Here is a 22,264-nt window from a genome sequence, read left to right on the forward strand (position 1 = left end):
AACTACAACTCCCATCACCCCTAGCTAGCAAGGCCAGAGCTCAGGGATGATGGGAGTTGTAGTCCAACAACATCTGGGGACCCACAGGTTGAGAACCGCTGCTCTAGAGTTTCCTTTATCTCTACTGTACAGTGGGCTATAGCAGTGTCTCCCAACCTTGTGCCTCCAGCTGTTTTTGGACTACAATTCCCATCATCCCTTGCCACTGGTCTTGCTAGTCAGGGATGATGGGAGTTGTAGTTCAAAAACAGCTGGAGGCACAAGGTTGGGAAACACTGGGCTATAGTATATTTTTGGCCAATAAGTAACAAACCTTAACCCCCAAAGCATCCCATGAAGAAGGATGTCAAATCTATCTGGCATAGCTTCAGCTCTTAGATCTACTTAGCATTGTTCTCCTGAATCTAGAGTTCCAGTAACATAATCTCAGAGATATTGAACAACCCAAGAAGAAGGACATACTGCCTAACTGGAATTGATTTTCATTTTATTTAAAACATCACTATACTGCTCTTTATCAGTCAGGCAAGGATGGTACACAACAAGGCAAAACAGTTCCAGGAAACTCGGCTGGTTAAAATGCGTAAAAATACACCAAGCGCTAAGATCTATTAAACTACGCTCTGCTTTTCTTGAGGTTTGAGTGGCATCCTTACTTGGACTCTTGGGACACCTTTGTTATGTTCAGTTTTAAGCTTTTTTATATGGTTGTGTGCACCTCTCTGTGTGTATGTGGTCCTCAACCTTCTGTCTACAAAGTTTGGTGAAATTTTGATTTTTATAATGGAAAAAAAATATGAGAGAGAGACATTGCACACACCTTTGTAAATCAAGAAAATCTTTAATAAAAATACATTAAAAAAACAATGGACATGGAAAGAAAAGCTTCCACAGTGCAATAGCAGATTCCACGCTTTGCCTGCATGAAGTTCTAGGTTCAATCACTGGCGTTCCCACATCAAAACAATATGGGGTATCAGGGCTAGGGAAAAACACTCCTGCTTTGCACCCTTGAGGGTCCTCAGCAGCAACAGGAGACACCACCATCACTAAGTTTATTTATTCAAATTCCCCACAAAAACCAAATGGCAGGTAAAAATGATATAATACATGCAATTGGCAAAAATGACAGGGAGAGTTAGAGGATATTTGATGCAGACGTTGAATAAAGAATGGATAGTATTTAAAGAGTACAGTACTTGAAAAATTGTTGTGATAACAAAAATCTCCGGGCAGGCCTCGAGTGACTCTTGTAATATATTGGTGACAAATAATAGAACTTTTTGTAAATAATTGGAAAAATAAAATAATAACAAGGCACTGTGGGTAAAATAACAAAATAATAAACAGTACAATGAGAATAATCGGAAGTATATTTTATTTATTCCATTTTTTGTCTTCTATCTTTTGTTTTCTTCTTTTTCTTCTTTTTTTGGTAAAGTATGTGTATGTAGGTTGTATGTTTTATATTATTGTGTATTGATGTGTAGGTTGATGTTCATTGTTCAATAAAGATCTATTTAATTATTTTTTAAAAAGTTTATTAATTCAAAGTGAACATTTTCTTCTTTTCTGGATTATCCAAGGTGCACTGTATGGCCATGCACCTGACTTCTGAATTTACTTAAATTGAAATAAAAGTTCATATGTTTATATCCCACATTTGCTGTATCATAGAAGCCCATCACACCTCCCCCCCCCCAAATGTCTTCTATCCAGGCATTGGCCAGACACAGACCTGCTTAGCTTTAGCAAGGTGTTGGCCTCATGGAAATCCTTTTTCCTAGGCATCCTAATCTGATAGTCACCTTTTGTTCTTTTTTAGTGGCAAATGAAATGTTGCCGATGTGATTCCAGAAAGCCTCATGCATTCAACAGTCACCGGGTAGAAAATGTCCTCTCTTCTGCAGGAAATATGCACTGGTGGCAATCCAAGAATGGTAAGCCTCTGCCTTGCTTAGTGGGCCTTCAAGAAAACAAACAGTGTGGACGTGCTCTGGACAATGTCTTGGTTGGATAGCATAGAATAGTAATGATAAGTTGAGTGGGGCAAGGGTTGTGTAGATTCAGCAAACAGGGCTTGGGTTTCAGTGGATTAAATGCAAAGGGGAAATGGATGGCCTGACTAATGGGAAAATCCGATTGCAATTTTGTTTTCACAACCTGCTGTTCTAAAAACTGCTCTTTTCTGTCTCTTCAGATGTGAATCCTGTCTTTCTCCAACTAGATTTGGATAAAAAGTTTCAACTTGATAGCATCCTGATGGATTTCAGGGTATGTGAATAATAACTCTTACACTATTTACTGGGGGTATAAACTTGAATTCAGATGGCCTTTGGAAGCTTAGTTACATACACCAGTGGTTTTCAACCAGTGTGTCATGGCACTCTGGAGTGCCTTGAATGGTGGTCAGGGGTGCCGCGGGCAACACTGCCCTCAGTCCCTCTTTCCTTCTCTCTCTCTTCTGACGCCCTCTCGCGTCTCTGCCTCCCAAAGGCTTGTGCAGCTGTTTGTTGCAGCAGCCCTGGCTACAAGCTCCGCAGGTGAATGGTGCCTCTAGGGCTGGTCAGGGGATGCTGGTTGCCAGGAGCTGAGGCGGCATCAGAGTAAGCAAGCAAGGTGGGCAAGGGAGCCCAGCCAGCCAGTCCACCAGCCCTTGCTTTTGGGAATGGACAGACAAGTCCTATGCCCCTGTGAGGAGGCACATCTCTTTGGGGCAGGGAGGGATGCAACTCAGAGACCAGGGGCAGCAGCAGAGGTGCCCATAGCACTCCCAAGGAGAGAGGAGAAGAGGTTGGGGGAACACCTCACAAGGGGACGGTGTTCAAAAAAGCGTGAGAGGCTGCCACCTCTGTAGGCAAGGAGTGACATAACTGGGTTCCTGAGCCCCATAGGGGCGCCACAGAAAGAATGTAGTTGACCAAGGAGCTGTGGATTCAAAATGGATGAAAACCTCTGGCATACACTATTATTGTTCTGTTGGCTTAGGCGGCATCCAATTCCAACCCATTGTTTGTTAACGTTTTCAAAAAGAAACAAGGAAAGGAGGAAAAACCTACATTAAAGAAACTGCAGCTTTTCAAGAAGAAAATCAATTGTTAAGTTCAGACTCAAGTACAACTTTAAGCATTTTTGTTCCATGTACAATTGCACCAAGTATATTTTGATGTGTTAATTTTAATTTTATGGGGGAAGAGGCACAATAACACTGAGGGGCATTGGAAAGACCCTTATGTCAGGTCTGAATATTTTTCCATTGAGCCCATGTCATCTATTTCTTTGGCAGAGATCTTCCCAGTTTTCTTTTATGTGAGCCTTTTTAACCAGAGATGTGAACTAGGGATTTCACTTGGGATGGTTTGCATGCTCTGCCTTGGAGAAATGGCCTGCTCCTTTGAAGTATATCTTCCTCTGTTTTGGCATGTCCAGTCCAGTCTGCTTTGATACCTCTTTCCTTCTGTCCCTCCAGAGTCCTCTGCCCACTGGCATGGTGATTGAGCACTCTACAGACTTTGGCAAATCCTGGAAGATTTATCAGTACTTGTCCACAGATTGTGCCACTTCGTTTCCACGGATCTCTAGAGGTCTCCCTCAGACCTGGCAGGATGTGCGTTGCCAGGACATCCAGACTCAAGCGCAGAACGGGGGGAAGGTATAGCAAATGTGATGCTTAATGGATTTCACCAGACTTAAGACTTCTAGGACCTAACTAGTTTGACAACAGCCATCCCCAGAGTGACTTTGCTGCACTGTGAAGGCACCTGCCTTCCACTCTTCCAGGTGCAGATCAACAAATGCCAGAGGGCCCAGCAAGCCCTTTTTGTGGAGAATTGGTAGCCCTTTCCAATCTAGCTGCTGTAGGGCACAGAAGGCTTCAGGTCTCTGGGGACGATTTCTTAAGAGACATGCTGGAGTTCAGGAATCCACCCCCTGACTTGGAAAAACTGCCCTCTGGTGTGTGTGGGGAAGCTGTTGAGTAACATTAATAAGGTGATATTCTTTCCCTCCAACAGCGGTTTCAATGAAAATGTTGGCAGGTGGGTGTGGCAACCCACTTGTCAATCATTTGATATCATAATAATATCAGGTGATTGTCAGGTAGGTCTTCCCACGTACTTATCAAAGTTGGCCTGCAGGGCAGGGGACAGATCTGCCTGCCCTGGGGGGGGGGGGGAAGGTTCCCCACCCATGTTCTAAATCATACAGGGAGTCTACCCAGACAAGGCTTCTCACTCCAGAAGTTATTGCATAATTCAGCTTGGAGGAGCTGTACAACTTCTTTAAAAGGAAAAAAGTATTGTGGTTTAAATCTGTTTCATGGGATTTTAATTGTTGCTGCCACTTTTTGGCAAAGAGAGGGAGGGAGGGAGGGAGGAAGTATCACACAACCCTCCTTTGATGGGTGAAGAGACTATAGTCTTCCTTGTAGCAGTAATTCGGTGCAAAATCACCATTTTAGTGCTAATGTAAATAAGCATTTGCCTAACTGGGAAGTGCTGTTGATAGTTTTTAGAATGACAGGATAGAAAATCTCATGCTTTGACTGCCATCATTTTTTCCTCCTCTGTTCTTCTAAGGTTGAGTTCAACCCCATTGGTCTTGCATCTGGGATGAGGACACCTCAAAGTCAAAAAATCAGCAGTATGTACATATTATTTTGTGTCTGCTGGGGTGGGGTAGGGAAGCTTTTCAGGGAGCAGAACTTGTTTAGGCACCCAAGTGGATGGTTTATAAAATCCGGTGCCTGAGCTCACTTTCCTGCTCCTCCTTCCTCCTTCCCTTTCCCTTGCTTGTATTATTTTTTAGATCTTCAGCCTGAGGGCAGGTCTTAGAAATGAGCTTTGTAAGCTGCTCTGGGAGCCTTTTAAGCTAAAGAGCAGGGTGAAAATTATTTAAATAAATTTGACTCCTTCATATACCAATGGGGTCAGTGATTTAAGGTTCCTGTGTCTTTTGTGCTGATCTGCATCTGACTCCAGTCCTGACAGCCTCACTCAGACTTTTGGTGTGCTCCTCAGTGCCAGGTGGCAAGTGGTGTGAGCTTTTTAAAGGTCCACCTGGCCTGGCAGGTGCCAGTGATCTTTGGTCCTGGGAGGCCCAGGCACTTGCCCAAGGATCACAGTTGCTGATGCTGGGCTCAGTTTGTTAAATGTGGTTATTGGGACCTAACAGTTATATTGTTTGTACTTCCATGTATTAAGAGGAAAATCACATCCAACGGAGTTTGCATCTCCCTTTCTCACTTGGTCCTTGTCCCAGGAGCTAAAGGCTTTAGGTCCCATCTCACTGTGTGTGTGTGTTTCCCTTTGTTTCTCTTTCTCTTGTCTCCAAAAGATCTGGGCCAATTCACCAACTTGAGAATCAACTTCACCCAGCTGTCGCGTCCTGTGCACCAGGGGTACCGCACGCCCAGTGCCTTCTATGCCTTGAATGAGATGCAAGTGAAAGGGAGCTGCTTCTGCCACGGACATGCAGACCGCTGTGCTGCCCCGGACACTGCTTCTGCAGGACACAATGTTATGGTGAGGGTGAGGACGGGGAAAGGTTGCCACAGATCTATGTATATCAGTTCTATTCTTCCCAGTTCTATTCTTAGATTCTCGCAGGCCTGCTCTGCAACCTGACCTCTCTCGACGGTTAAATTACAGGTTTGTAGTGATACACCAGAAGCCCTCTGTGCTTTTGGAAAGCAGATAGTGTTTCCTTGTATTATGCAGAGTGCAAGTGACCGAGATGATAAAGGTCTTGCCATCTTCTCTGCCTTAGCCACAAAAAGAAGGTATTTGGCATAGCACAAAGGCCAACCAGACTGCTTCAAATTGCCTTTCTGACTATCTTTATCTTTAAAAGGTCAATGACCAGCTGCCCTTGGGCTTAGTAAGGCAGCTACTAGCTTCTTTCTAACTGGGCTCCTGGGGCTGCCCAGAGGGCTGAAAGGGAGGGCAGAACAGAGAGTGGTGTACATGTTCTCCTTTGCACATCCTTCATTCTGTAGCTCATTTTCCCTCCTCATTGTAGACATCATAGCTCCTCATCATAGCTCTTGGAGAGGAGAATGGGCAGAAGCAGAGAATGGGGATGGTGGAGAAAACCATTTTGTTCACATCTTGAGGCGAACCTATCCACCATTTCACGCTTCACACCAAATCACAGCAGAACGCAGCAACCGTTTGAAATGTGCACTTCTCTGAATGTCGCAAAGCTGTTTTCCAATCAAAAACCACCTGCAAAAAGGCACATGCGAGCAGAAAGTGTGCCTCAGACTTGAACATATTAGTGAAAATAATGTACCAAAGTGCATTCTTATATTAGAGAAAATGCAAGCATGTGCATTATTAGACAAAATGAGGAGAAATGCACACAAATATGTGCTTTAATTTTTGTGTGGACTTGAAAGGAAAATGCATTGTTGCAGAAATGGGGCAAACTGAGCCTAAGACTGGGAAAAAGAAAGAGCAACTGAGACAGAATCACCCCTGCCTAGCAAAAAGGACTTGAGAAAGAAAATAATGCTCTGTCTCTGTGGTCCCTTCAGATGGGATATGGCTCCATTGGGGCACAGAGGAATGTGTGCAAAGGGCAGATGAGAGGGAGTTTTCTCTTGCTTTTGTGCACAGGAGAGTGCAAATAATATTAGCCAAACAAAGTGACAGGCTTCTTGCAGGGGGGATAGGGTGCCTCAGCACACCCCCACACCTTGATTTATAGGTGGTTTGCATTTAGATATAAAAGCAACATGGCTTCCTTTATTGTCTGGCCTGGAGCAGCTTGGACTGAACAGGAGTTTCCAGACAGGAACTTCAGAGTTAAGCCTGAACTGTGAGAGGCAGCACGCACAAAGAAGAGGGATTACACAGTATGGTTTTTTAAAATGGCAGCCGTATTCACTCTGATAAGCTTTTCAGCCCTGGGAGTTGCAGGGATCATCAGTATGGTCTTTTCTTTTCTTTTGCTTCTGATATAAAGTGCTCTGATTTGGCACGAATGCAGAAGAATATGTCCCTCCCCACAATCAGAAGAGACACGATGTGAGAATTCATGGCATACCGTAGAAGAGCAGGCTGATCTATGATACCCGCAAAGCAAAGCTTTTTTTGCATCTTCTAGGTGAATGGACAGTGTGTGTGCCAGCACAACACTGCTGGAACAAACTGCGAACAGTGTGCGGCTTTCTACAATGACCATCCATGGAGAGCCGCTCAAGATGGCAACCCCAACGAATGTCACAGTACGTATGCCTCTATCCAACTTCCTAGGGAAACAGGCCACACTTTAACTGAGCAAAGCTGTCTTGGAAAGATAACTGGAGTTTATAAAATACAGTGGAACCTTGGTTTTCAAACGTAATCCGTTCCGGAAGTCCGTTTGACTTCTGAAACATCTGAAAACCGAGGATCAAAGGGTTGTCAGCAAGTTCAACGGGGAAAATGGAGAAACACTCCTCGGAAGCCATTCAACTTCCAAGGCGCGTTTGAAAACAGAAGCATTCACTTCCAGGTTTTTGATGTTCGGCTTCTGAAATGTTTGGCAGCTGAGACGTTTGAAAACTGAGGTTTGACTGTACATACTTTGTTCATTGTAGCCACTGGAAATATTGTGGTTTCTCCAATGCTTTTTTTTTATCTGGGGGGGCGGATGCAGGGGTAGACATACCCCTAAACAATTTGTGAATCTTTGTACTTTTGTCCATTAACTGTATTTAGTTTTCCCGATTTGAACTGTAAAATGGTGATTTTCTTGAGTCAAAATGAGAAAAAAAAAGTACTAGGTTTCTGATCAGTTATGGGATCTGCAGATTCCTAAAAGGGTGGAGGTGATCAGGGAAAGGGGAAGCTGAGGTAAGAAGTACAGGAAGGAGTGTTTAAAAGAATCTACTAGCAAACATTTTTAAAAAGGCTGAGGCAGATGAGAGGAGAGCTGTGATTTCCATTTGCAAAGAAGCTAACTGTTTCTTGTCAAACATCCTCCATCAGTTTGGAGAAAACAGGCAAGTTTGGGGAAATTGCAGTGTGTGAATAGAACAGTGCTGTTGAATTGATGTTCCCTAAAGTCCTAAACCTTGCACTCTGGCTGTTTTGCATGTTCTGTGTGGACCCACAATGTGATAAACCTTATGGATTTATACACTTGCTGTAGAACTAACTGAAGAGGGAGCCCAAGCGCCACCCAGTGGTGAAGTTGAAAAGTATAGGCACTATTGTTTTCCTTGAACTTCGTTTCAGAAATGGCTTTGTCTCTTTTCTCCTAGGATGCAACTGTAACGGTCATTCTAACAAATGTCATTTTGACCCAGCCGTGTACCAAGCCAGTGGGGGTGTGAGTGGGGGCGTTTGTGAAGACTGCCAGCACAATACGGCAGGGAGGAACTGTGAACATTGCAAGACCAAGTTTTTCCGTAATAAGCGTTTTGAACTTGATCACCCAGAAGCTTGTCTCCGTAAGTGGGTGCTTAAGCATTTTCTTCATGAGTTTTTTCATAATCTTTTTTAAAAGATAATATTTGAATATGTAGTCTGCCTTATTCCAATGGTAGAGAGAATTCCCCTGTAAGATTGGTGCTCAAAAGAAACATTTTCTGTATTTTAAGTTGAATCTGAAGTGTAGATACGCCTCCAGATTCTTCACTTCCTTCCTTGTGTCCCATCTTTGGAACTCACAATTCTTTTCCTGAGTCTCTATTTTGGTAACTGGAGGAGATGATGAGGCTTTCCTCTTGCTCCCCCCTGAACTAGAATCCTCAAGTTCCAAGTGCATTTTCCTATGCATTTAAAAGGGAGGAGCAGTAAAGCTGCCTTGCAGCTGACCAGAGAAAAATGAACGGGCTTGTTTTCCGAAATCTTTTGTGCCAATTTCAAGTGAGAGAGAGGAATCCTGAATGGGCAACCCTGTCTGCAAATGAAGAGTGGGAGAAAGAAATGATGAGGAACAAGGCAATGCTAAATCCCTACACAAAGCTCGGGTTTTGATTACACCTTTTTGCTTTGGCCTGTACCTTTAAAATTTGTTGATTCCATGTCTTCTCTTTTTAGCTTGTGAATGTGACCCAGATGGCACTGTTCCTAACTCCAGTTGTGACCCCCAGACGGGCCGCTGTGTCTGTAAGGACAACGTGCAGGGAGGCCGTTGTCATTTGTGCAAGCCTGGATTCACCCAGTTAACCAACTCTAACCCCCAAGGTTGCAGAGGTTAGTCAAATTTCAGCCATGCCAAGCTAGATGTGGGCATGGTGGAGATAGCCACCTCCTGCTGTTTATTAACAATCAAACGTTTATTTCTTTGGGAGGGCCCTTTATACGCTGTGATAGAGATAGATAAATATGTAGATTAAAGCTATCTAAACTAGTAGCGATCACTACATCCCATTACAATTCATTCCATACATGAAAACTGTACAGTGGGTGAAGAAATTCTTCCCTTGTGTTTGTTTGGAACCTATAGCCATTCTCATGTTTTGAGAGACAAGCATTTCTTTCTCCACTGTTCATAATTTTATAAAGCTCTCACATGACCCCTATTTAGTTACCTCAAAGGCTCCAAATCAGTCAAACACGTGTCTTCATGGGGGATCCACCCTCTTTGGTAATCCTTTCTCTGTAACTCAAGAGACCATAATATTGGTGAAGCTCTGCTTGTGCTGTTGCACTAGTATGAATGCAGCACATAAGCTGTGAGAAGATCAATTCAATGTGAGCAAAACCTGGACCATTTTCACACAGCCACCACCAGAAAGCCAGCAGTCAATCACACTGGGCAAGTTGAGTTAACTCTTTATTAGCAAAAAAACAGGATCTGCACAGGGCTGTCAGGTCTAATGAGCATAGAAACTCATCTCTGGTAGGTCTTGCCACCTTGAAGCAGTTGCTGAAACTGCTGCCCAAGTCCCCTCCTTTCTGGGGTTTCCCCTAAGCAATCTGAGACTGCACCTGTGTGAAGCTATCTCCTGGTTCTGGGAGACCAGGGGTGGGGTGGGGTGGAGCTTGTTGCAGCAGGAGGGGGAGACACTCATGCCTCTTCACCAGTTGGAGTTCTCTCTCTCTCTTGGCCTCCCTGCTTTCCTGCTTTAGAGCCAGTGTGGTGTAGTGGTTAAGAGCGGTGGACTCGTAATCTGGTGAACTGGGTTCGTGTCCCTGCTCCTTCACATGCAGCTGCTGGGTGATCTTGGGCGAGTCAGCCCCACTCAACTCACAGAGTGTTTGTTGTGGGGGAGGAAGGGAAAGGAGAATGTTAGCCGCTTTGAGACTCCTTCGGGTAGTGATAAAGTGGGATATCAAATCCATACTACTACTCCTCCTCCTCTTCCTCCTCCTCCTCCTCTTCCTCCTCCTCCTCCTCCTCTTCTTCCCCTGATAAAGAACTTTTCTCTCTGCCACAGACTCTTCCTGCTCACTAAACCCTGTTACCTCTTCACCTTCCAACACCTCCTCCTCCCAGTCTTCTTCCTCTTCTCCCTCTAACCACTCATTGTTGTCCCACCACTAGTCCCCTGGCTCTAAGCCGCCTTCCCCTGGGGGTTCCCCAGCTGATTTCTCCCATCATTTCTCTGCATTCAACCAATCCACAACAGCATACTATGTAAGGGCAATCTAGCCTTAAAAAAAATGTTTTTTTAAACAGAGCAGGTTGAAACATTCAAAACATAGCCCTAGGAAGATGGAAGAAGAGGGAAAGAGTTTTTCTTTCAATTTCACACAGATTTGAGGCTTGGCTTACATAACCAATCTCACGTCTCTAGATCCACCTTCATTTATCCGTCGCAATCTTTGCCTTGCTTTAGATTAAAATGAAATGTAGCCTCTGCAAGTGGCTATACTGATGGGTTTCAGCTGCCTCCCAGCAGGTGGCAGTAGCTGCTTTGCTAAGCTTGATCTTGGAGAACAGCCGCAGAACATGACAGCAATAGCTGGACAGAATCACCTTGGGGAAGGACCGTAGCCTAGTGGCACAGCAAATGCCTTCCATGCAGAAGGTTCCAGGTTCAGTCCCCAGCTTCAGCTGGGAATGTTCTCTTCATGGAACCTTGGAGAGCTACTGCCAGTCAGTGTGTGAGGTGGACTAGTTTGCTGGCTCAATAGAAGGCAGTTTTGTACGTTCCTGCCGTTATTCATTAGAAGCCTGACCTCCTGTGGTCAGCTGAGGGGGGGAAGGGTCTGTGCTGAGGAAACAAATCTAAATTCATGGAGCAATATCTGCTTGGATATGACTAGTATCTGGAGTGGTAATGGGCACTGTCTGTCATAGCCTCAGTTCAAAACTGTAATTGATTAGTGATGTTGCTAAAGAGTGCATCTCCTTAATTTGAAATGCAGACCTTGGTGTCTCATGATGCTCAGCTCCAGTCTGAGATGCATGCTTTGATAATTGCAATGTCTGTGGTGACATCAAGCATGAAGAGCAACCAGCCTTCATTCTTAATTTGATGCTGAATAGATTTAGTAAATTTCTATACCACCCTTCATCTAAGGCTCACAGGGGGGTTTACAATATAATAGCACAAAAATGGATAACAAATGAAAACAATACCCTATCCGTCACACAGTTTTAAAAGCCATAGATTGTTTAATTAGCCAAAGGCCTGGGAGAAGAGGAATGTTTTCCCCTGGTGCCTAAAGATGTGTAAACTAAAGATGTATAATGAAGGCACCAGGTGAGCCTCCCTGGGGAGAGCGTTCCTCAAGTGGGGAGCCAGCACCTGCCCACTGCCGCATCTGCAGATGTAAAGGAGAAGTAGAGCTGTGTGTTGTCAGCATATTGCTGGCAATGTACTCCAAAGCTCTGGTTAAACAGCATGGGGGATAAAACTTAACCATGAGGAACCCCACACATTGAAGGCTTCATAATGTTGAAGAGCACTCCCTGAGCATCACTCTTTGGAAATGTCCATCCAAGTAGGACCGGAACCACCGCAAAGTGGTGCTGCTTACCCTCAACTCAGACTTCTGCCCCAGATACAATGGCCAATGGTATTGAAAGCCCGTGAGACATCAAGGACACATTGATGAGAGGTTGAGGATACGAGGATACATTTCCCCTGTCTCTCCCCCAACAGAGGTGGTCACGAAGGGTGGCCAAAGCCATTTCTGTGCTAAAACCAGCCCTAAACATTGACAGAAATTGGTCTAGAAAATCAGTTTCCTCCAACAGCACCAGAATCTGGTTTGCAGCCAGATGGGTGGGGATCACCGACACTTTCAGAGAGATCCTTTCCTTCTTCCAGATCAATGTGTTGCAGGAAGTCTATAGCAAAGCTGGGGACTGGAGGCGAATCTGCCCCCAACACCCCTCCCTATCTGGCCCTCTGGACGTTCCCCTTGCTTAGCTGGATGGAAGACAGAGAGGGGTATATAGAAAATAGTCTACTGCAGAAAGGTCACATTTACATTCATTGGCCCACCTCCTTTTCCCCCTGGCTCCACCTGCCATTGGCATGACTTTCAAAACCTGGAGCCAGCACTGAAGGGAAAGCATTTTAGAACAAGACTTTGCTACTGGCGGACTGAAGGGTTTCATCAGCTTTGATTTTATCTATTTATTTGTAGAACACCCTGTATCCACAGGTTCACAGTAGACCTGATACCTCCTGCCCACACCCCAGGAGCATCCCCCAGTAGTTCCGACACAAATGCTGGCTCTTTTGTTTTCCAGATTGCGCCTGCAGCGTTTTAGGCAGCCGCCGCAATGTGCCATGCGACGACGAGACGGGCCGCTGTTCTTGCCTCCCCAATGTGGTGGGAGACAAGTGTGATGAATGCGCCGCCAATCACTGGAAAATTGCAAGTGGGCAGGGCTGCCAGGCTTGCAACTGTGACCCTCAGCATTCACGCAGCCCTCAGTGTAACCAGGTACTGCCCACGAAGCAGCAGTGCAGCAGCTTACAGCTCTAGAGGTGGGCGGGAAGAGGGAAATTCTGGGCCATTGCACTTTGTAGCACCACGATCAGGGCATTGTCTTCTTAGTCCTGCAGAGAGAGGGGGAAGCTGTTTTGCTCAGTATCTAGGCTACCGTTGAGAGTACTTAGTACATTCGGTGGTATTGGGTAGTAATGCTTTCTGCAGATTTTACTAACTGAGGCTGTATATCTGGGCATGGGGGGTTGCTGTTGCCTGTTTGAATTAGGGATGAAGGAAAAAATCATTTTAAAGCAAAGTGGCCTAATTTGCTGTTCCCTGATGGCCATGTGGATTAAAATGCAGCTGTCCATCAGATCACACATTTCTCTGAATTTTGCGAGGCAGTTTTTAAAAATGCACACGTAATTTATATTTTATGGAAAAATGCATATAACAATTTATATTTGTGGGGGGGCATTAAAAAGCATATACGACAGTGGTTGGTAACCAATTGACTTTTACTCAGAGTAGATCCATTGAGATGAATAAGCCTAAATTGGTCATGTCCATCAATTTCAATGGGCCTCCTCTGAGTAGGAATAGCATTGGTTGCAATCCCATGTATTTAAGGGGAAGGATGAGTACAACATGTGTACCATTTAAATGTAATTTTTCTTTTGCATTAAAAAAACCCCCAATACTGTAAAACTTAGAATGTAACAGACCTAAAACTGAACATAATGCTCAAATACATGTGAAACTGACCTGTAATGGAAATAGACTGATTTTTCCATTCCTACCACGAATGCTTTCTCATGAAAAGCAAGCAGCTAAGGCCAAAGTTGGAGCTTTTCCTTGTAAACCCCTTCTGGAACTCAATTATTCTCCAGACCAACAGGCCTAACTCTGCAGTTCTATGTCAAAGTGGTTTCTTCCCTGGCATCTCTCTCTCTTGTTCTGCAGTTTACAGGGCAGTGTCCATGCAGAGAAGGCTATGGGGGCCTGACATGCTCTGCTCCTGAAGTACGGGTTTGTCCGGACCAGTCTTATGGAGATGTCAGGACAGGATGTAGAGGTAAGGAATGCAGGTTGCACCCACCTGTAAACCACTGGGTATTTAAATGGTTCTTGCTACCTTGCTGTTCCATCTAACTCAGGTCTGGAGGAGCCTGTGGCCCTCCCAATGTGGTTGTAGTTCATCTCCCACCTTCTCTAACAGCTGGCTGTTGGGGAGAAGAGTGAGCAGCCAGAGGGGTGCACTGTGGAAATGTCAGCCTGTAACCGGCAAGTAAAGCCTGTGACTATTTTTGAGGGATCCAGACCCTTCTTGTTCTCTTTCAACAGCTTGCAACTGCAACTTCCAGGGCACAGAGGAAATGGGCTGTGACAAGCTGACAGGCAGATGTCTTTGCCGTCCCGGCTTTACTGGAGACCGCTGTGACCAGTGCCAGCGGGGCTACTGTGGCAACTATGACCACTGTGAGGCATGCAACCCTTGCTTCCAGGCCTATGATGATGAGCTCCATAGGTTTGGCTTGCGCCAGGCCACCTTGAAAAATTCCACCCAGCGGCTTCAGGTGGGGACAATGAGCTCTGGCTTCAGCACCCGCCTCTTAGAAGCAGAAGGCGAAGTGCAGCTCATCCAAGGGATCCTGGGAAACCCCCTCTTGACGGAGCAAGGGCTGGATCAGGTGGCCAATGCCATTGCTACGATCAGGTGAACAGGAATTGCATTCTACTTACTGGCAGCGAGCAAGCATTGTCCAAAGCATGCAGATAACAATCTCTGATGCTTTGCTTTTAAGCAGTCTCTCTTCTACTTAATGGGTAGAGCATGAGATGCTTAATCTCAGGGTTGCAGTTTCAAGCCCCACCTTGGGCTAAAGATTTCATTGCCGGGGACCTAGAGAGGGGCCCTAGTTCCTTGCCAATCCTTCTTTGGGTGCCTCCAGACTGCCACTGTTTTGTGAGAGGGATTCAAGTGCATATTGTAAATGGAGGTTTGTGAAGTTGGATTAAAGTGCTCTGTTGCTCTAGCGAGACAAATCCAACTCGATAAAGAGTGGCTAGGAAAATGACAAGGAAATGTACTTAAAAATGTGGGTAAGACATATGAATGCCAGGCAACCAATCAGGATGAAGGCTCATTGTTACATTAAAAGGTAAAGGTAAAGGTACCCCTGCCCGTACGGGCCAGGCTTGACAGACTCTAGGGTTGTGCGCCCATCTCACTTAAGAGGCCGAGGGCCAGCGCTGTCCGGAGACACTTCCGGGTCACGTGGCCAGCGTGACAAAGCTGCATCTGGCGAGCCAGCGCAGCACACGGAAACGCCGTTTACCTTCCCGCCAGTAAGTGGTCCCTATTTATCTACTTGCACCCGAGGATGCTTTCGAACTGCTAGGTTGGCAGGCGCACCCCACCAACGGGAGCGCACCCCACCGCGGGGATTCGAACCGCTGACCTTTCGATCGGCAATCCCTAGGCGCTGAGGCTTTTACCCACAGTGCCACCCGTGTCCCGCATTGTTACATTACTGCCCTGCAAACAAGATAGGAATGAATACTCAAGAAAGACCTCACATAGTCTAACCTCTGTGTAAACTTTGTGCAAACAAAGTGGAATGAATGTTCAATAAGCAGATTGTCTGCAGGAGCCCCTTGATTCACTGGCAGTCTATGAAGAAGTCAGTCTTTTAGTCTCTCATAGGGGCACAGAATACTAATGACATGCTTTCATTTGTTTCACAGTATAAAATCTGTGAAACACTGTGCACATTCAAGGTGGTATCCAGCTGCCCATTCAGTGATTATATGTTTGAATCAATTGTTTTAATTACTTCATCCACTTCAGTCTTTGTCTGTTAATTATTATAAACTGCCCTGTGATCCTCAGATGGAGGGTTGTATAGAAAATTAGCAAACAAATAATAGTATTAAATTAAAATTCTGTTCTGTCCCTTCCGTTACATTTGTTGTCCTACATTTGATACCAGTGGGTACTCGGCTGCTGATATATGAGTCAGAATCTTCAAGCTTTATTTCAAAGAAGTGCCACTGATTTCATGGGCGTATGTTGGCATGAAGGTTTTAAGGGCAGTAATCACTGGATGAAAGAAAGAGAATAATTACAAGATGTAGGCGGAACCCAAAACCAACTATCCTGTTTTGTTTTGTTTTGTTAATTCCAGGCAGACCATTGAAGGTTTAAGACATGAAATACCTTTCAGGGATGAAGCATCCTCTTTATCCATAGATATGGATAATCTTGATAGAAGCCTGATTCTGATCATCACTGAGTACCAAAACAAGAAGGCTCAGTTTGAAGCCAGCCGAAGCACAGATGTCTCAGGTATAATACCTGTGTTTCAACCACTACATTCATCAGTTCATACATAAGCGGCTGTATCTCCTACTGTAAATACGGACAATTATCTGATTAATAATCTGATTAATGGGCGGCTTTGCCATATTGTGGATTTTGTATCCTGCCTGAAAGAAATTGAAGAAGAGAGATCTTCAACTTAAGTCAGACTTTCGCAATCTTTCCCACTTCTCATTTTTCCTCTTCCAACCCTCCCCCCTTTGCATGTAAGAGTGGATCCAAGCACAGGAGCTTATATCAGAGACAACATTGCACTCTCACAAAAGCACATTTCCTAGTGACCCTCAGAGGAAGCTTTGGTCATTTGCACACAGCACTTTTGTTTTCAGCTGCTTAAAAATGGCAACCTACTGTGGATGGAATATATTTCTTCTTCTTCCCCCCTGTGTTAAAGGTGTTATGAAACCGGCCCCACCGCTCAGGGTGTGTAGCCTCATCCCACTAGCATATCTAGTAAACAGATTTTGCAGTGCTTCAAAGTAACTTAACAACTCTACATCAAAAAGAATGACTTTCAGTTTGTGAATTGACCCCGGGCTCCAGTCTCGGGCAGATCTGCAAGGCGTTTCTAATTATTCTTCTAACTCACATCACACAGCCTATAGTTCTTACCAGCAAAGTGCTGCTCTGAGGCTTTCCAGACACACCCCAGTGGTATTAGTAGGCCATTTCAAGAAATGTATGTTTTGTTTCTGTTCCTGCTTGGTGATCTAATTAGAAGTGTGCAGAACATCCTCCCCTCCAGGGAATTATCACCAGTCTGATTGAAACTTTTTTTTTGCTTCCCTTGAAAATCACTGGATGTTTCCCTTGATTAGGAAGCTCCAAATTAGCTTCCAGATTTTGCTGTAGGTGAAGTGTGATGGCAACTCTGGATGTACAGTGGTACCTCGGGTTAAGTACTTAATTCGTTCCGGAGGTCCGTTCTTAACCTGAAACTGTTCTTAACCTGAAGCACCACTTTAGCTAATGGGGCCTCCTGCTGCTGCCGCGCTGCCGGAGCATGATTTCTGTTCTCATCCTGAAGCGAAGTTCTTAACCTGAAGCACTATTTCTGGGTTAGTGGAGTCTGTAACCTGAAGCATATGTAACCTGAAGTGTATGTAACCTGAGGTACCACTGTAATATATTTACTCTGGAAGGCTAAGGAGGATGCAGCACTGATCTCCAGCACTTTCTCAAACCTACATGTTCACCTACTGCAGTAGCTTCAGTTTTGCCTCCTTTTCTGAATTTTTCTGAACTCTGATGGAAGGAAGGAGGTGTGTCGGACCACATACCTCAGCTTGATGAGTTCTGATGTGAATCTTGGAGCTGCAGGTGGCAGAGGCACATCTCTACTATACCATGTACAGTACAGCTTAGCTTTGTATAATACATTTTCAAAACAAAACACTAATGCAAGAGAAAAACAGCCATTAAGCAGTTTCATGTGAATGGTGATTGGCAAGTGCTTTTCAGCTGGCGTCCTTGTGATTCACTGCTCTGGCAGATCCTCCTTCCTCCTTTTTTCAAGGTAGAACTCCATACCAGGAGGCCTTGGAAAGGAAAGCTGCATTGTGAGTCACTAAGCCATCTAAACATCATTTTTTCCTTTGTTTCCCTAGGAGCATTCAAGACACTCAGCTCTGCGCATCAGACATCTTCCAATGCCAGCTTGCGCATAGCTGGCTCTTCCAGGCTGCTGGCCCAGTCTGTGGAAAACAGGCAGAGTGCTGAGGAGCTAGAGAGTGATCTTGCAAACCATGGGTTGGGACTGGAGGCTCTGCAGGCTGAAATGGCCTTCTCTCCAAACTTGACTCCTGCCATTAATAAGGTGAAGCCAGCAGTTAACCTCTGCCAAAGGTGCCACTGCATAGCATCATTGCTCAATTTGCCTCATAAATTGTTACCCAGTGAACACTGCTTCCTATTGTTCTGACTGCAGCCCAATAATGGCTGCAGACTAATGAGGCGGAAGGTTGTTTGGGGCCAAAGTCTGTTATTGTTATTGGGGTTTTTTATTCCTCTTTTCTGCAATTCTACTATTGCCATGGAGACTGATGGCAGCATCTCCAGTTTCCATGAAAAATCACCCATCTAATCTTGCTGCATTTCAGCGCAAGTGCTGTCAAATAAAATCTATGGGTGTGGAGGAGTTGGGGATATCAGGAATCTCAACTGCCTCTGGATCTCTTTCTCTCCTATGAACCCTACAGTTGTTCGTAGTTGGGGTGGGGAGAGGATGTCTGCTTTCCTCCTGGAGTAAGGGTGAAGGACCTCCAACCCAAATACCCAAGGCAGCACCCATTGACTCTCTGTCCCTTGAGACACTTTCCAGGCCATGTTCCTTCACCAGCCAAGAACTGCGCCCCTTGAGTGCTTTGGCCTGGCCTGCCTTTTGCTTGCCAGGATGGAGGAATATTTTAATCCCTTTCTGGGAAATTTTACTTAATATTTATGAGAATCCAAAGCATTATTTGTGTATGAAGTATTAAAGCAGAACAGCAATGTTCAGCTCTCTCTTTGGGGCTGCCCTTGAGGTTGACCTGGAAACTGCAGCTAGTGTAAGATGTGGAGGCTGCTCTGGTCACCTTTTGCTATCATGTTACCCCGCTGCTGGAAGAATTGCACTGGCTGTCAATTAGCTGCAGGAAATCGGATGGAATGGACTTAAGAATGAGCAGGTGCAAAACAGACACAGACTGGAAAAAAGTGACCCGCCCTCCTCGCTTCATGTATCATTGTGACTCCTTTTCCCCTTCCCCATCCCACCCCCACCGACTCCCAAGCAGTCCTTTTATGTTGTCTCCATTTGGGCATCTAAAGCTGGGTGCTGTGCATCAGTGGATGTGCTGTACCATAAGTGCATGAAGATAGTACCTCCCTGAATCATTTTTGGGTTTTGTATTATTGAAGGCATAACTTAACTGATTGTGTGGCTTCTATGTTTAGATTTGCAGTGGCATCAGGTCAGAGATCTGCAGCCCTGGAGAATGTCCTGGAGAAGTATGTCCACAGCAAAACACGACTGGATGTGGCCCTGGTCGGAGCTGTACTGGAGTGTTCTCACTTTCTGGAAGTTCCATCCAAACTGCCACGAAAACCTCCCAAGATATCCACAACTTAAATATCCGACTTCAGGAGACTACACAGATGGTATTTGTGTGTGTGTGTGTGTGTGTGTGTGTGTAGAAAGGAAAAGGAGAGCTCCTACCTTTGCTTTCTTGGGAGACAAAGAGTGAAAGCTCTTTTGCAATTGCCAAGGAAAATGCATGACTTGTGCTGTGTGGCTTTTTGTGAACATGTGAACATGTTTGTCACGACACCCAACATCAAACAGCATTCCTTCAATTTTAAACTCTGCCTAGGTAACTTTTCAGTTTGGGAGATCCACCTGGCGAATATTGCTTTGTGAGGGTGCCCTGTCTGACAGGTACACTCCACAGGGCAGGGTGTCTTCCAGAAGTTGTTGGACTCAGGCTTTCATCAGCCCTAGCCAGCCTCGTTAACATTCAGGGATAATTGGAGTTGTCATTGAGAAGCACCTGGAAGGCACCGGGTTGGCTGTCTCTGCACCAGCACAACAGCTGAAAGTGAAACATCCAAGAAGCACCTTGGGTGTGTCCTCTTCCTGAACAAAAATATGGCGTGTGGAGCAAATGAGAACCTGCTTGTGAATGTGCATAATGCATGTTGTTGTGATGCCATAGTGGGATTGTGCAGAAACAAATATCTGTGTTCTGAGTGCCTGTTGGTTGAAGGCAATGGCACCATTCATTTTCTTCCTCAATGTCTACATTTTTCACTATAAAAACACATTTTTTTTGTTTCTGAAATAATAGGAAGCACTGGGTAATTAAGAAACAGGGAGATTGAAAGTATGGAAGAATGACACTCTGGAACCAGTTTAGGATCTTAGAAACTGACTCTGCCTTGCATGTTGTTTGACATAGATCAGAGCTGCAGAAATAGCTGTTGGCCAAATTCAGACTAATGCCCAGAGCCTGGGAGACCAAATGACTTCAACTAGGGCCCAGATAGAGGGAGACATCCATCGCACCCAGCAGTTCATCTACCAGGTTCGCAACTTCCTGTCAGGTAAGTCTATGCATGAAACTTCTGTCTTTGATTACTTGCCATTACATTATCTTTAAAATGGTCAGCTTTCTCATAAAACACACCTACATGAAGGAAATGATCAAGTGCTATTCATTGGACCAATTCATTGATTAAAAAGTTTCATGCTTACAGGAATATGAATAGTTCTAAAATGTATGCTAAGGCCAGATAGATAGCAGCTAGCTGTTGCTGGGGAAAGAAAAAAAACATTAGATAGCAGGCAAGACTTCCTCCAAGCCCTTCAGAGACAAATACAGCAGATGAAAAGCATACAGCAAATTTGCCGCTATTCGAGGATGGCTGTTACAAAACCATTCTTCCTGCTTGTATTTTCCTTGCTCAATATCTTTTGTCAATTGTCTGTGTCTCCTGCCCGCTGGTACGGAAATAGAATCCATTGTGCATCATGGTGGTTACGCACAAAAGCTTTATCCAAAAGGTTATGAGCTGGACTACTTCCCAAGTTATGCTTAAAACATGTGGGAGTTTACTTTTGAGTAAAGGGCATGTGGTAGAAAAGTTGTACTGGCAGTGCAGGAGTACATTTAAGAGAAAGGATATGCCAGCCCAGGATCTAGTTGCAAAAGTTTGGTCAATGGGGGCCTTACCTTCAAAGATATCGGTGGTATTCTGACATTACAGTTTCACACAACTTCGGGCAAAGCAGGAGGGTTTGACTTGATGTGCTTTGAGGTTCCTACCAATTCTAGGATGCAAATGCTGACAGTAATTCAGTGAGGTAACTGTAGACAAAGAAGGGAGCCATGCATATTTTCCTAGGGAAGCTGTTCCAGGGATCTGGGACCATCACAGAGAAGAGTCTATCCCTGGCTCTTCCTTCCCACCCACCCCTGTTCCCCAGCAACACATAGGTGCTAATAACCAATCCCATGATAAGGAAGCTGATTTGGTGCCATGGCTTATTTTTTTGTTTTAGAGGTGAACATTTTCACATTTGAGCTCCTGGGTGTATGAGAGTATCTGGAATTTGTGACCTGCTAATTTGTATTGTTTTGCTAGAAGTTCCTCTCCTGTCATCTCTAATTGACTTAGTGGTTCTTCAGTTGCCCACCCCTGAAAAAAATAAATTCAGACATGGGTATCTGCCCAGCATCTTCTTCAGGGGAGACCAATGTGTAAAGAAGAAGAAGAAGATATTAGCCACTAGTCCTACTCAGACTAGGCTCACTGAAGTTAATAGGCATGACTAACTTGAGTTCATTAATTTAATTGGGTCTAATCTGATTAGGCCTTAGTTGAATTCCTCAGGCTACCAACCTATGCCAGCTAACTTCAATAGGACTTATTCCTGAGTGGATACATATGGGATTTCACTGTTAGGCTTTAGCCCTTGGGACTCTTACTTTAGAGTAAGCTCTGCTGAATACAGTGGACTATATTTCTGAGTATTTAATCGTCCAATCATCTTCTTGGGTGATTTCTTCCTTATGCATTTTAACACATTTGTTTTTAAATTGCAGGCATTATGTAGCATGAAAATGTGCTCCTCCATCCTTTTTTTTAAAGTCATGCATTATCATTAGTTAATATTATTTTGTTAGAAGCCTATATATAACAACTCGCCTATTTGAATAGCGCTCTCTCTAAATCCCCATCTCTTGCTTGAGACTTCTCCCTGAGCAGTGCATACTGACAAGCATGAAGGCTGTGATTTGACAAGTATCTAGGGGAGAATACCGAGAGGGTGGGATACTTTGGTTGTGAGAATAAATCATGAAATGTTGAGACATCTCAGATGTGGCAGATGCAGAGAGTGATGGACCAGTTAACTCCTGCTGCTTTGAAAAATGTCTACATGTAGAGAGAATAAGAAGTGCTGCTGACAGCTAGGGTGGCCAGATTCAAAAGGGGAATGTCTACACAACTGGAATGTTAACTAAGAGCTCCTCCAGACAACCTGTTTATTTAGAATTCACCTGGATTTTCTTGCACA

At 44.7% G+C, this 22,264-nt stretch overlaps 1 protein-coding gene across 1 annotated transcript in view; it reads left to right on the forward strand.

The window, feature by feature from the left end:
* LAMB3 (laminin subunit beta 3) overlaps positions 1-22,264 on the forward strand; it is a 49,260-nt gene that overhangs the window by 19,490 nt on the left and 7,506 nt on the right. Inside the window, exons 4-18 of the mRNA XM_079978952.1 lie at positions 1,826-1,940; positions 2,201-2,274; positions 3,470-3,652; positions 4,578-4,641; positions 5,335-5,522; positions 7,108-7,228; positions 8,249-8,437; positions 9,030-9,185; positions 12,643-12,839; positions 13,791-13,902; positions 14,172-14,544; positions 16,016-16,176; positions 17,817-18,025; positions 19,144-19,347; positions 20,145-20,289. Of these exons, the coding sequence (XP_079835078.1) occupies positions 1,826-1,940; positions 2,201-2,274; positions 3,470-3,652; positions 4,578-4,641; positions 5,335-5,522; positions 7,108-7,228; positions 8,249-8,437; positions 9,030-9,185; positions 12,643-12,839; positions 13,791-13,902; positions 14,172-14,544; positions 16,016-16,176; positions 17,817-18,025; positions 19,144-19,347; positions 20,145-20,289 (2,491 nt within the window). The remainder of the gene's footprint in view (positions 1-1,825; positions 1,941-2,200; positions 2,275-3,469; positions 3,653-4,577; positions 4,642-5,334; positions 5,523-7,107; positions 7,229-8,248; positions 8,438-9,029; positions 9,186-12,642; positions 12,840-13,790; positions 13,903-14,171; positions 14,545-16,015; positions 16,177-17,816; positions 18,026-19,143; positions 19,348-20,144; positions 20,290-22,264) is intronic.

The sequence above is a fragment of the Podarcis cretensis genome (genome assembly GCF_951804945.1).
Source record: "Podarcis cretensis genome assembly, chromosome: 6".
Lineage (NCBI taxonomy): Eukaryota > Metazoa > Chordata > Lepidosauria > Squamata > Lacertidae > Podarcis > Podarcis cretensis.